General features: G+C 43.4%; 1 protein-coding gene across 1 annotated transcript; it reads right to left on the reverse strand.

Annotated features, from left to right (window-relative positions):
* Positions 1-2,858: 2,858 nt before the first annotated feature.
* Positions 2,859-12,459, reverse strand: LOC135516971 (oxygen-regulated protein 1-like). Its single transcript, XM_064941027.1, has 5 exons — positions 11,818-12,459; positions 10,950-11,109; positions 9,159-10,633; positions 4,221-6,467; positions 2,859-3,440 (listed from the first exon to the last, which is right to left on the reverse strand). Exons 1-5 carry the CDS (start codon positions 12,457-12,459, stop codon positions 2,859-2,861), a joined length of 5,106 nt encoding a protein of 1,701 aa, XP_064797099.1.
* Positions 12,460-13,612: the final 1,153 nt, after the last annotated feature.

Genomic DNA, 13,612 nt, shown 5'->3' on the forward strand with positions numbered 1-13,612 from the left:
TCCTGCTATTGATTTAAGTTGCAATGTCTCAGTTGAGTGTTTTGAACATGCATGCAGCAATCATAATATTATAGCTGACATTGACAAGTAAAGCTTTGTGGTTACATATCACATCTATTCTATACCACCTTGGAATAGGTTGGGTGATAAACGCTTCTTCCACCACCTAGTGGACACAGTACATGTCAACATATTTTCTCTGTTCTGTGTTACCAGTGCTGGCCAGTACAGACAAAGCCCAATGTTACCAGGAAGTTTGATGAGATATTTCTGTGCATATCCTATCAGTCACGGTGGCTCTGTTTGACAGACAGGTTTCTATCCGTTTTGCTGTTGAATGTTCTAATTTAAGCCACAGTCATTATTACCCCAATAGCACGAGTGGGTGGGTGTTGTATTACTGTCAGTCCTATGTGTCAGAATAGGCAGTCACACGTTTCCTTATGAGTTTCATATCAGCTCTCTGAGACTGGCTGATACTAGAACAGGAAATAATTGATGCCACAACACCAGTCATAACTCAATGGACCCGGCCCGGTAACCATCCCGATTTAAATCCCCAAATCCATCTGGCCACCATGTTCTCATTCTGTTTCTTTGTAGATGGAGCGACGTAAACACTCTCCTGTTAGTGCATTCCGCGGCTCTCCTGTCACAACACCGGGCCTGCTCGGAGGTTACTTCAGAGAAACAAAATAACCTTAGAACAACATGGACACTTCCTCAGACGGTGGGCGTGAGAAAACACTGAGCTACGTTGATCCTCAGAGCTGCTCTGATACTAATCAGGAAAAATGGTGGAAATGACTGAACGTTTAGAACAACAAATAACAGGCCCGGAAGAACTTTTCAGTAAATCTGAAAAGATCAAAACCAGGAGGTTAATCTCTATTACAGTGTAATACTTTACTACTTCCAAATGCTACATAGGGGAAATATAGTTAATATAATTATTTCCACGAATGTAGGGTCTACTGATTAGCCACTCAACGTGACCACACACATCAGTATATTCACCCAAAATGTGCATCTACAGTAGACGAGCACTTTACAGATTAATCTTGTACACTTGTCAACCTGTGGCTACATTAAACACAGAGAATAGACAAACAGCTTGGACAAAAGCAGGTATAGCTTTTGTTTTTATTTATAAATGACAGAAATTCAGTAAAGAAAACACTCAATAGAATAAATCACAGCTGCCAGAAATGTACATCTATGATAGAAGTAGTGTGATGAAAGTTTGTTTTTGCAAGTTGTGCTTATGGCTATTGTTTATGAATGCAAATCTAGAGATGTATGCTTTCTGAATTCATTCTATACTTTAAGAATTCACTCATGTAATGATGCAAGAGAAATGCATTTACACAAATAAATGAACTGTACAGTTAATACACTATACAATGTTAAGTACCAGGGGGTTACTGACAGACTATATTTCTAGAGCTTGTGATCAAGCACCGTTTTGACCACACTGCACAGGCATGACCTTGAACCTTGAAGGGCGGGGGGGGGGGGGGGGGGTCGTTCCACCAATTCGTTGCCTTTTGAGTAGTGTAACTTGGTGAAACAAAACAAACATTTTGTTCCACCTAATTTAAAAGGTCTGTCATAAAGAGCACATGTTCAACTTAATAAAAAAAAATGTTTTACCATCTCAAGAGGTTAAAACCCTGTTACAAATCACCATAACAGGGTTGACGGCTTTATCTTAAATCATCCATGAATCCCCTTGTGACAGGGGGAGGCAATTGAATGCTAGCTTCACAATTTAAAAAATGTATCGTTAAAACATTTATAGCCTGTCTATCTATGGGTAACAACGTTGATGTGTTATGCTAGAACTGCTCAGTTTTCCACCGCAAATTGCTCGAAATGGTAGAACCAGCTCGCCTGCTTTTACACGGTTTGACTATTAGATGTTCAGTGTTTTTTTTCTCTTTTTTCAATAAAAAAAGATAGAAATTAAAAAAAGGAATTGTTTACCATATTGAGTTGAGTTCATGTTATAGGGCTCACCTTAAGAGGGACAGTTGTTTTTTTGTTTTTTTTTATCTTAAAATGAATCACTAATCCCATGAAATAAATAACCTTTATTCATATAAAAAAAATCTGATTAATTGAATTTTCTATGTGGTCTATATTAAAGGGAACTTTATTTAATATAGCAGACTTTTAAATGCTATACTTGTGCACAGTTTCTACTTAACATATCAAAGGGACGCAAAAAGGCACTGATTTTGTGGTACGACCCAGAGGCATGTTAGGTTCTGAGTGAAGGGGATTGCCATTGCGTGACATCAGTGAGGACCTGATCTGTTTCAAGCATTTTAAACAAGATTACAGTAATGCACAGGATGCTCATTCTTAGGACAGCCCACCTACCTAGTGCCAATGGAGGGTGGAAAATACACAATACACAGAAAATACACAGTCAAGGTGTTATTGTAAAAATATGTACAGATGCAATATTTACAGAATATTTTAAAAGTTATTAAAAGTTGATCATGGCATAACAGATGGTTGAGTAAAATGTTTTTTGAAAATTGTACAATTCACATGATATAGAAAAAAACTAGTGAAATAAGTTTCACCCATTAGTGTTGTCTATTCCACCTAAGTTATTGTAAAATGTGTATTTTCTTAACAATCCATTACAATGTGTTATGATATCATGCTGTATAAGCCATCATAGTGGCAACATTAATGTTCAGGCACAAAGTATTCATTAATAACTTTATCCCACAGGACACACTGAGTCTTATCCATCTTAAAGAAATATATGACATCTCTTTGTACCTTGAATGCCCTCCGTAATAAGCTGACTTTAGCAGAGAGCCCATATTTAAGTGTCACAGTCAAAGGATGGGGCAGTGCTGGCCACAGGAGAAGTAGAGCATCTCTAGTGCATCTGGCTCCTGTGGAATTTTCTTGACATCTGTCTGACCTTTGCCAGACTGACCTTTGCCAGGCTGGACCACCACAACCTTTCCACCTCCCGGGCCTTCTATTAGAGGGTGCACTTTATTATCTGGCATCTTGAAGTCAGTAGGGGAAAAATCTGGCAGGGTTCCATTCTTCTCAGCCCACAACTTGGATTCCTCTGCATTGTCTTTACTGTCCTTCGAGACGTCACCCATGGCACTGCCCTTGCTGACAGAACTTAGGTCATCCTGGTACGGGTCTGAGTCACAGCCATGAGGCAGGTTAAAATAGGTGCACTTTGCCACAAAAGGCTTCACAGTCTTCACCATGTCCTCCCGATCGGTGTGGCCGAAAAGGGAGTATGGAACATCTTCTTTTGCGTCTTTGCACTCATCTTCCGTTAACGCAGATGTGTTCTTGTAAATATTAATAGGCTCTGAGACGGACTTTCTGATCACGCACTCTCTGAGGAGCCACTTGTTTTCTTCTATTGGGACACAGTCCCCAGGCCCGACCTGTGTATTGAAGGCGATACACCGCGTTGGCTCACTGTATGTGTCAAAAGAGCTTGTGGCATTGAAGTATGATAAGTCCAACATTACTTTGGTCCGAGCATTATGGAATGGGGAAAGGCTGATCTTACCAGGAAATTCTCTGGACTTTGGTCTTGGGACAGATATTGGCTGACTTTCACTGGCAAGGACTTTTTCATTTGTATCTTTCTTCCCATAAAGCCTTTCAATAGTTCTCCTGACAAAGCCTTTCGTGATGGATTTCTTCACATAATCATCCTCACCACTGGACATCTCAGTTGACGTCAGTGATCGATGACTACCGTCAGAAGTCCCTGGTCTGTTGTCAGACAGATCTGAGCTGTTTGGGCTGGTTAGTCTTGTTTGTCCATACTGAATGTCCACAATGCTTTTTGCCATAAACATTTCCTTTATTTTCTTGACCCTATTTCCCTCAGGCTCTCTAGTTATACAGCCATCATAGCTAAATGCTAGCGAGGAGGATTGTGGAGCTGGGGGGGACATGACTACAGTTTCTGATGTATTTATAGGCCACGTTGTCCTTTTACAAGTGTGCACAGGAGCTTTGTCTTGCTCTTTGACATCCTTAACAACATAATTGGTTGTTTGCATCTCAGATGCTTCCTCCACAAGCTCGGCTTGTTCATTAGATAGATGGGATACGCTTGTTAAATCATTGCCACCTGAGAAAGCGGGAACCTTTATGTGGGCAAACGGTTTGATGCCAGTTGTCTCTAATGTAATGCTTTTCCTTTGCTCTACATCAGCAATCTTCTTATCCAGTAGTTTTACTCGCTCTGCTACAGATGGTAATGGTTCCTTAAAACGGTTGGTTGTTTTTGCCTCAGTCGTTTCGTAATTCGTATCCTCCTCAAACGGCTGTTTCTCTACGAAGCTTTCCTCATACTCTGCATAACTCTCATCCTCTGTATATGGCTCATCCTTTACGCCAACATGTTCTGCCTCAGAGCTAGGCAGCTTCTCTTCACAGCGTACTTGCTTCTTCTCTGTGCCACGCCGATTATCCTCAACGTTGGCTTCTTCTACAGTATCAGACTGTTGTTCAAAGCTAACATGCTGCTCACTATCCTTTCCGCTGTCCTTGTCTATCCTGTCATCGCTAGAATGCTGTTTGACCAAGCTAGGCTTCATTTCTATGACAGTAGACACTATTTCCTTTTCAGTAGTCTGCTTCATCCATAAGTGAGTCTGCTCATCCTTCACGTAAATGTGTGCATTTGCATTGGGAAGGTTGTCTGCACGGTTTTCCTCTTCCTCGTCTAAGCTAGCCCGGTCGTCTTCAGGGGTATACTCTCTTTCCTCTCTACTAACCTGCATCTCTATACATTTAACCCCTTTCTCTTCGTGACTTGGTTTGTTCTCAATGTGACATTTGAGCTCTTCCTCTAAGCTAGCCTGATCTTCTTCAAAACTAGACATGTTTTCCTCACTGCTAACCTTTACATCTGTACATTTAACCCCTTTCTCCTCGTGACTTGGTTGGTTCTCAATGTGACATTCGAGTTCTTCCTCTAAGCTAGTCTGCTCTTCTACAAGACTAGACATGTTTTCCTCACTGCTAACCTTTACATCTGTACATTTAACCTCAGGCTCTTCATGGGTTGGTTTGCTCGCAACATGACGTTCCAGCTCTTCATCTGAGCTAGCCTGGTCTTCTTTAGGGGTGGACTTTCCGTTCTCACTGCTATCCTGCAGGTCCAAGCATTTGACCTCTGGGTCCTCATGGTTTTGGCCTATGTGACACTCACGTTCTTCCTCTGAGCTCGCCTGCTCCTCAGGGGTGGACTCGCTTTCCTCACGGCTAACCTGCAGCCCACAATAGCTTGGCTGATCATCTATGTAACATTGTTGCTCTTCCTTCAACCATTCCTCCTCCACACATTTACTTTCTGACACCACATGGCTAATTTGGTCCTCAACATGACATTTATGTTCTTCCTCTGAGCTAGCCTGGTCTTTTTCTATGCTTTCCTTACAGCTGACCTGCAGCTCCATAGATGTAACCTCCTGCCCCACATGACTTGGTGGGTTCTCAATGTAGTATTCTTGCTCTTTCTTCAAGCTTTCTTCCTCCTCCACATAGCCAGCTTGTATGTCCCCATCCTTCTCTTTAGCCTCCACAGAACAGGCTGGCTTGTCCAAATAGCCATCATGCAATACTAAACTGTAAGCTTGCTCTATCTCTGAGGATGTCTGTTCTTCATCATGGTTAACCTGTTTGTATGTACATTTAGCCTCCTCTTCTTCACAGTTGTCCTGCTCAAGTTCAGCACCTTCCTTATTCACTGCCTGTCTGTTTCTGTGGCAAATATAATCCTCTTTAAAGCTGTGTTCTTCTGAGGAGAAGTACTGCTCTTGCCTACTGCTTGGGCTCTCTGGGATTGGTGACATTGTATTTTCAGCCACCTCTTTGGGATGGTGAATATTTGTAAATGTTTTAATGATGGATTTAACATCAATAGTAGCCTCTTTATTAAGCACATTATCTTTGGCAGCCTCTTCATTAGGGACTGAGGTTGAATTGGCATTTACCCTTCCCTCTGGGGATGACTCCACTTTTTCATTAGCTTTTTCAAACATTTTTATTTCATTCCCATCCATGCTCATGCTCACCCCTGTTGAAAGGGCTGCCAATGCTTCCTTGACCTTTTCTGGCACATCAAGCTCATTTATTAGCTTATCGATGTCCAGTGCTTTTTCTTTAATGTTGTAGTCCTCCACTGGGCGTGTCTCAAACAAGAGATCATGCTCTGAACTGTTCAGCGCTGAGCTGCGACTTCTGACTTTGTCATTGAGTTCCTGGAAGCCCTTCCAACTTTGCAGCAGTTGTGAGGAAGTAGACTTTTGCAAATCTGACAGGCTAGCTTTCAACTCCTCTGCATCCTCTATGTTGGCAATTTCTCTCAGAGACTCTATCATTTTCAAAGCCTCAGCACAGCTTACACTGTTTGCATTCAATTCAGGTATGTTCCAGTTAGTGAAGCTTTCCTTTAAGGTAATAACAGATAAGAATGCCAGGAGAGCTTTGGAGGATGACCCAAATGTAGAGGCCACATGGGAGGAGAAATCAGGTAAGCTGTTTGACTTTTCAAGACAAGATGGACGATTGTTGTGTGTGATTTGTCTAATTGACCGAATTGAGAAACAGAGCTTCTCTAGCACAGGTTTCATGTCTGGCTGGGGAGGTAGTTGTTCTCTGTATGATGGTATCTGTGCTTTTGTTAGATGCTCCTCTGCTGTTACTTTTGTACTGTCTCCCTGATCCGAATTGCTCAGGTTATCATCACCATTTGTCTCTTCGTGATTCACCAAAGCGGGACTGGGAGGTGTTGGTGTCTTCTTCATGGAGGAATTGAGATGTACTGGCGTCGACTTAGGCGATAATGGCGTTTGGCGGCTTTTCCTTGGTAGAGGTGTCCTTTTCAAGGTGGGACTTACTGGGGACGGTTCGATTTCCAGAGGGTGATTTCTAGATACTGGCTTTTTTTTTGCCTTGAGTCTTGTAGGTGGTGACAGTCTATTTTTCAATGTGCGATTACTAGGTACTGGTATCTTTTCTGAAGAGAGATTACTGGGAGCTGACTTATTCCTCGTCATAAGAGTGGGTAAATTTGTTCTTTCAGGTGAAAAAGTGTTGTGCAATTGTGTTTTCAAAGGGATATGTCTTGGTAGTGGTGTCCTTCCTTGTTGAGGACTGCTAGATAATTGGGTATTTTCTGAAGTGGAGTCATTACTGGGTAATGAAGACTCACTGGACAATGAAGACTTATTTGATGGCGATGTCTCTTCCAATGAGTGGCTGTTCGGTAGTTGTGTTTTGTCTACTGTGATTTGAGCAGGATTTGATAACTGGGCCTTCTCCAAAGTAGGATTACTGGACAATGAAGACTTATCCACTGACAATCTTCTGAGTGATAGTTGCTTTTCTAGGGAGACATTACTGATCAATCGTGTCTTCTTCGTTGGGAGTTTAGGTGATGATGTTTCTCTCAGAGTGGAATGGTTGAACAATGTTGTTTTTTCCAATACATGGCCAGCGGGTGATAGATCCTCCTCTGATGGGGGGGAGATTGATAAGGCTCTTTCATCTGATGTGCGATTAGTAGGTGATGTCGAGATGAAACATGAGGGACTACTAGCTAATGAAGCCTCATTTAAGACGTTGGATATTACGGTTTTAGCAGGATGTGATGTCTTGTCAGATGAGAGACCATTAGAGATTGGTGCCTTATCCACCAACACCTTTTCCACAGTAGGATCACTGGATATTGATGATTTTTCAGCTGAGGCTTTCCTGAATGATAGTTGCTTTTCCAGGGAGAGATTACTGAGCAATCGTGTCTTTTTTGTTGCGAGTTTAGGCGATGGTGGTTCTTTCAGAGTGGAGTGGTTGAACAATGTCTTTTCAAATACATGGCCAGTCGTTGACGGAGCCTCGTCTGATGAAGGACTGCTTGATAAGGGTTGTTCTTCATCACCTAAACTACTAGGTGATGAACACATTAAATATGAGGGACTGCTAGCTACTGAAGACCCATCTGAGACTTTGTTGGACAATGGCGTCTTCTCTGTTTGTGTTTTAGCAGGCAGTGGTGTCTTCTCTGTTTGTGTTTTAGCAGGCAGTGGTGTCTTCTCTGTTTGTGCTTTAGCAGGCAGTGGTGTCTTCTCAGGTGAGAGACAGATTGAGACTGGGATCTTCTCTTTTAAGGAGCTATTTGGTACTGATGTATTTTCCAATGACAGATCATTTGGGATTGGTAGCTTCTCTACTGAGATCTTGATGGGCATTGATGTTTGTTCCAACGAAGGACTGTCAGAGGGTGATGGCTTTTCTACCGAGATTATTGCAGGAGGAAAGACAGAGAAACCGTTGGAGAGAGGTAGATTTTCAGCTGAGGGATTAGTTGGCAACCTTTCCTGTATAGTATCAATGTGTAATGGGGTCTTTTGCAATGATGGGTCAGAAGGACATGGTGGTGTTGTGTTTTCCATAGTCAGGTTTGTCTGTGTTGCTATATTTTCAAATGTTCTATTTGGAAATGCTGCTGTTACCAAAGATGGACTACTTGGTATTTGTGTTGTTTCTTTCAAAAAACAAGACTCATCTTCTTCAATGTCCATTTCACAATTGATTTCTGACACATCTGGAACAATGTCCCCCTCAGTTTCTGGCTGAGACATTGTTGGTGTCTCCACATTTTGAGTTTCCTCCACTGGGTCTGGGTACACAGTTGGGAGGGCTTTCTCTAGCCAGTTCTCAACATATTCATTGATATTAGAAGAGGACGAAAGGAGTGCAGGCAGTGACGAATCATGACACTCTTTTGCAATCCTTCTCTCCTCGTGCACGGACCTCTGCCTTTTCAGTGTTCCCTTCACCTGGGCCTCCGTAGGAAATGAAACGAGCAATGATTTCTTCTTTACTGAAACTGACGTTTCATTTCCATTTTCACTAACATTTAGTTCTTTCACTGACGATTCCTTTGGGTTTTCAATATTTAATTTGATTTCCTTTCCTTTTAGTTTATTTTTCATTAGATTTCTGGCAGGTTTTGGTCCATAAATTTTCCTTATCGATGCATTGCGGCTAAACCCCCCAGTTTTCACTCTTTTATTGTTTTCAGGACCATTTGCACTACTCTCTTTACGTCTTTTGTCTGGTGTTGTACTCCTACGAACCTGGTACTTTCTCATCTTGGTCTTTGAGAACCTTTTCTTGACTTTCTTTACAGCTTTAGTGGTGGAATTTTCTTTGCTTGCTTCAGAGACCAACTTTGGGATCTCGTTGTCTTTGGTGGGCTTGGAGAGACTGGTTTTATGGACATTTAGTACCCTGTGTCTTCGGACAGATCCTCCAGCTTTAAAACTGGGTATGGTGAAGTCAGATGACAGAGACTGGTCAGCCCTCCGCACGCTGATTGACTCTGAGGCTGTAGAGAGTCTTTCCAGCTCCATCTCTAAGTCATTGCTAGAGGAGAAGCGGGCTGTTTCCGAGGTGGCTGGTCTCCTATACATCAGACCATACGTGGACACACCCTGGACATTGTACTGGCTGTTAGCAAGGAAATTGTCCTGACAGGTCTGCTGCTCGTATATCTGCATTACACTTTCTCTGACTTCCTCCTCGCCATTTTGGATCTGTAAGATCTCAGCCCCCCCTGATTTAAAAGTGGATTGAGTCTTATTGTAATTGTTGATATCCATAGAGCCAACTCTCCTTGGTTTAGGGACTGGCCTGCTGCTGCATTGTCTGACCATGCAGTACTCCTCTTTGACCTCTCCATTCTTAGTTGTCTCTATGTAGGAGTATGATCCCACAATGTTCTCCTGAATCTCATCTCCTAATGGTGTGTTGATGTTCTCCAATGAGGCCTGCTTCTGTCTGGATCTCCTGGGTCCTGGGGTAGGAGCCCTCCTGAGAGAGACCTCACTGACATGTATTTTAGAATTATCCTCATCATCTCCTTCCACACTGGTAAGTCCACTGGCCTCTGGAGACATATCATCCTCATCATCATGATCCTCCTTGTTAGCATTGTACCCATTGATGGTGCCCATGGCGTTGGGTTGTGTTGGTGGTAGGGCATTGGACTCAGGAGATCTGATCTCCAGCTCAGACTCAGCCACACTGAGCTGGCTGGCCACACTGGACCTGGTCAGGGTGGTGGTCCAGTGGAGGGTCTCCTCCTCCTTGATGGTCAGTCGTACCTTCATCTCCACCGTCATGCTGCCATCCTGGTTCACCCGAAAGGACTTCTCAATGTCATCATCACCGGGCATACAGTTGTCTGCCCCTTCATGTCCGTTGTAGGTGTCGGCGTCCGTTTCGGCAACTGACTCCAGAAAATGGCCAGCCTCCAGCACCACAGATCCCGTGTTGTTACTGGGGAGGTCACACTGACTTCCTGCAACGGAGTGGTGTATCTGATTCACAAAGTATCTCTCTGACGATGAGGAGAAAAGATGTGATTTGCTGCTGGACACAGACTTCTTTTTCCCTTTGGAGTGGATCAAAGGAGAGAATGTGAAAAATGATGGATGGACATTTTTTTGGAGGTAAGGATGTTTCAGCAGGTCATCAAATCCCCCAGAAGCAAGAAGAAAAAGAGAAGAAAAACAGTAGTTAGAAAACCAGATCCACTGTCCACACTGTTCTTACTGCATCATGACGGGCTGCATATGAAGAGAGTAGGTCTATGTAGGTCATCCATGGTATTATGGATGAAACTAACGTCTCAGCACTTTCCCACTGCTTATCCCGTAAAGGTATGTAGACAGGGAGGGGATAGATTACTGCTAGACAGACAGCACTGTAGATGTGACATACATTCATGTCTAACAGTGCATCTTCATATTCTCAAAGTAATGCGAAACATGGCAGTTAAAAGGGATATGCTGTCAAAATTCTATTTAAAACATCAAGGCAAAAAAAATACAAAATGTTGAGTGAACATAGCTAATTAGACTTACGGGGTGCCGGTTGTTTTAGTCTTTTAGATGCCATTCGCCTGGCAGGAAGCCATGTTGGAGCAGAAGATCTCTGTGTCTTGTAGTTTCCAGACTTAAAGGCCTCCCGACCGGCAGCTACTACAATACCAGAGCATAGAATCAGAGCAGGGAGCCCATCCACCTGCAGACAGACAAATTAAATATGTTTTTATTGTACTCTAATAGAAGTGGAATTACATTTTAATGGGAAAAATGGCATCTATTAATTATTAAAATAGCCCACTTGTAAAATCCTGCCTTAAAGCTAATACTTTATTTATCCAAATTATTTTCACCAAATACCTAGTACCTAAATCATGGAGGTACCTAAATCATGTGCAATTTGCTAAAAAAATATAGAAGAGTTGAAATTATCAATTGAATTGTTTGTAATTGATAAATTGATAATTCAATAAATATTGGACACCAAGGCTAAATCAATCTCATGACACATCAAAAAAAGGTCCCTACTCCCTAGAAACAGTATCCCAGAATGCCTTCTCAGTTAATATGATTAACAATTAAGGAGCTTAGGACTTTCTCTTTCTCTGGCTGTTATGTGTCAGTCAGGCAACATGCTGCCAATCAGTTAAGGCTGGGTCACCTCCAGTCATGACGTGAGGGCATCACAGGATAATACCAATGTTGAGTGAGGTAAGAGTTGAGAGCCTGAACCTCTAAAGGAGAGGCACACGTGTTTGGTTACAGTATCAGCTGTATGTCCTGCTCTAACTGGAGCTTGAGGTTGAATATATGAAAGAAGTGTTACTGAACAATAACGAGCAAATCTGAAATTATTATTATTATTAGCAGTAACTGTAGTGTCCATAGGCATGGAGAGAGCACTTACCCTTCTTCCATCCGGTGTGTGTAGTTTGACCACAGGAAAGTGCATCAACTCGGACACGTAATCCAGCAGCGCCTCAAAGGTGGGAGTGGTCCTCTTCTGTAGCATCATATTGTGCTTGACACTTGGGTCCCCATTCCGAAACACCATTAGCCTCTTAGGTGTGCGCACAGTCACAGGTTGTTTTTTGCGCATGGGCCTGCCAGGGTTCTGCTTGGCCAGTTGCAAGGCCCGACGGCGGGCGCTCATGGGCCTGGCATGGTACCAGGGTGGAAGCTTCTTACTGGCTGCTGCCATGTTGATGGGTTTGACCTTCCGCTGGTCTGAGCAGATGTAGGCCTTCCCATCCTCCAGTTCATCTAGTGTGTGCACCGCATGGACACCCCGCGGGGTGGTGATGTTCCTCACTCCGAACGGCAGCGGGACCTTCTTGGAGAGGCTGTCCAGGAGGGCATCGAAGGTCTTAAAGGTGCGGCTGTTGATGGCCATGCGCAGGCCACTGAACTGAGGGTCACCGCTCTTGTAGAAGCAGACGTGCTTGGAGGCGATGGGGTCTGTGATATAGGGGTGACGTGACGTGGTCACTGTGTGCCCACTCCCCGAGGACTGGTCCTGGGGGGGCCTTCTTGGACCCACCTCACTCATTATGGCTGGTTAATAGGCTATGGAGAGAAAGAGATGAATGACAGTTGGTCATTTAATTAGAAGAAATCATGGTTAACACTAGATTGATTATTATCAAATCATTTTATTTGTCATGCGCCGAATACAACAGGTGTACCTTACAGTGAAAATCTTACTTACAAGGCCTTAACCAACAATGCCATTTTAAGAAAATACCCCAAAAAACAACTAAGAAATAAAAGTAACAAATAATTAAAGAGCAGCAGTAAAATAACAATAGCGAGGCTATATACAGGGGGGTACCGATACAGAGTCAATGTGCGGGGTCATCGGTTAGTCAAGGTAATTGAGGTAATATGTACATGTAGGATGTGTTATTAAAGTGGCAATGTATAGATAATAAACAGAGAGTAGCAGCAGTGTAAAAAAGAGAGGGGGGGCAATGCAAATAGTCTGGGTAGCCATTTGATTAGATGTTCAGGAGTCTTATGTCTTGGGGGTAGAAGCTGTTAAGAAGCCTTTTGGACCTAGACTAGGCGCTCCGGTACCGCTTGCCGTGCGGTAGCAGAGAGAACAGTCTATGACTAGTGTGGCTGGAGACTTTGACAAGTTTTAGGGTCTTCCTCTGACACCGCCTGGTATAGAGGTCCTAGATGGCAGGAAGCTTGGCCCGAGTGATGTACTGGGCCATACGCACTACCCTCTTTAGAGCCTTGCAGTCGGAGGCCGAGCAGTTGCCATACCAGCCAGTGATGCAACCATGCTATTGATGGTACAGCTGTAGAACTTTTGAGGATCTGAGCATCCATGTCAAATATTTTCAGTCTCCTGAGGGGGATTAGGCTTTGTCGTGCCCTCTTCACGACTGTCTTAGAGTGTTTGGACCATGATAGTTCATTGGTGATGTGGACACCAATGAACTTGAAGCTCTCAACCTGCTCCACTTGCAGCCCCGTCGATGAGAATGGGGGCGTGCTCGGTCCTCCTTTTCCTGTAGTCCACTATCATCTCCTTTGTCTTGATCACATTGAGGGATAGGTTGTTGTCCTGGCACCACACGGCCAGGTCTCACCTCCTCCCTATAGGCTTTCTCATCGTTGTTGGTGATCAGACCTACCACTGTTGTGTCATCTGCAAACTTGTTGATGGTGTTGGAGTCGTGCCTGGCCAGCAG

The sequence above is a fragment of the Oncorhynchus masou genome, chromosome 28 (assembly GCF_036934945.1).
Source record: "Oncorhynchus masou masou isolate Uvic2021 chromosome 28, UVic_Omas_1.1, whole genome shotgun sequence".
Lineage (NCBI taxonomy): Eukaryota > Metazoa > Chordata > Actinopteri > Salmoniformes > Salmonidae > Oncorhynchus > Oncorhynchus masou.

Excerpts from the sequence above, each read along its gene's own strand:
- LOC135516971 (XM_064941027.1), bottom strand. The coding sequence starts at position 12,459 with ATGAGTGAGGTGGGTCCAAGAAGGCCCCCCCAGGACCAGTCCTCGGGG. Across the intron at positions 11,110-11,817 it reads ACACACCGGATGGAAGAAGG|GTGGATGGGCTCCCTGCTCT; the intron begins GTAAGTGCTCTC and ends GTCTGTCTGCAG. Across the intron at positions 10,634-10,949 it reads ACTAAAACAACCGGCACCCC|AACAGTGTGGACAGTGGATC; the intron begins GTAAGTCTAATT and ends TGATGCAGTAAG.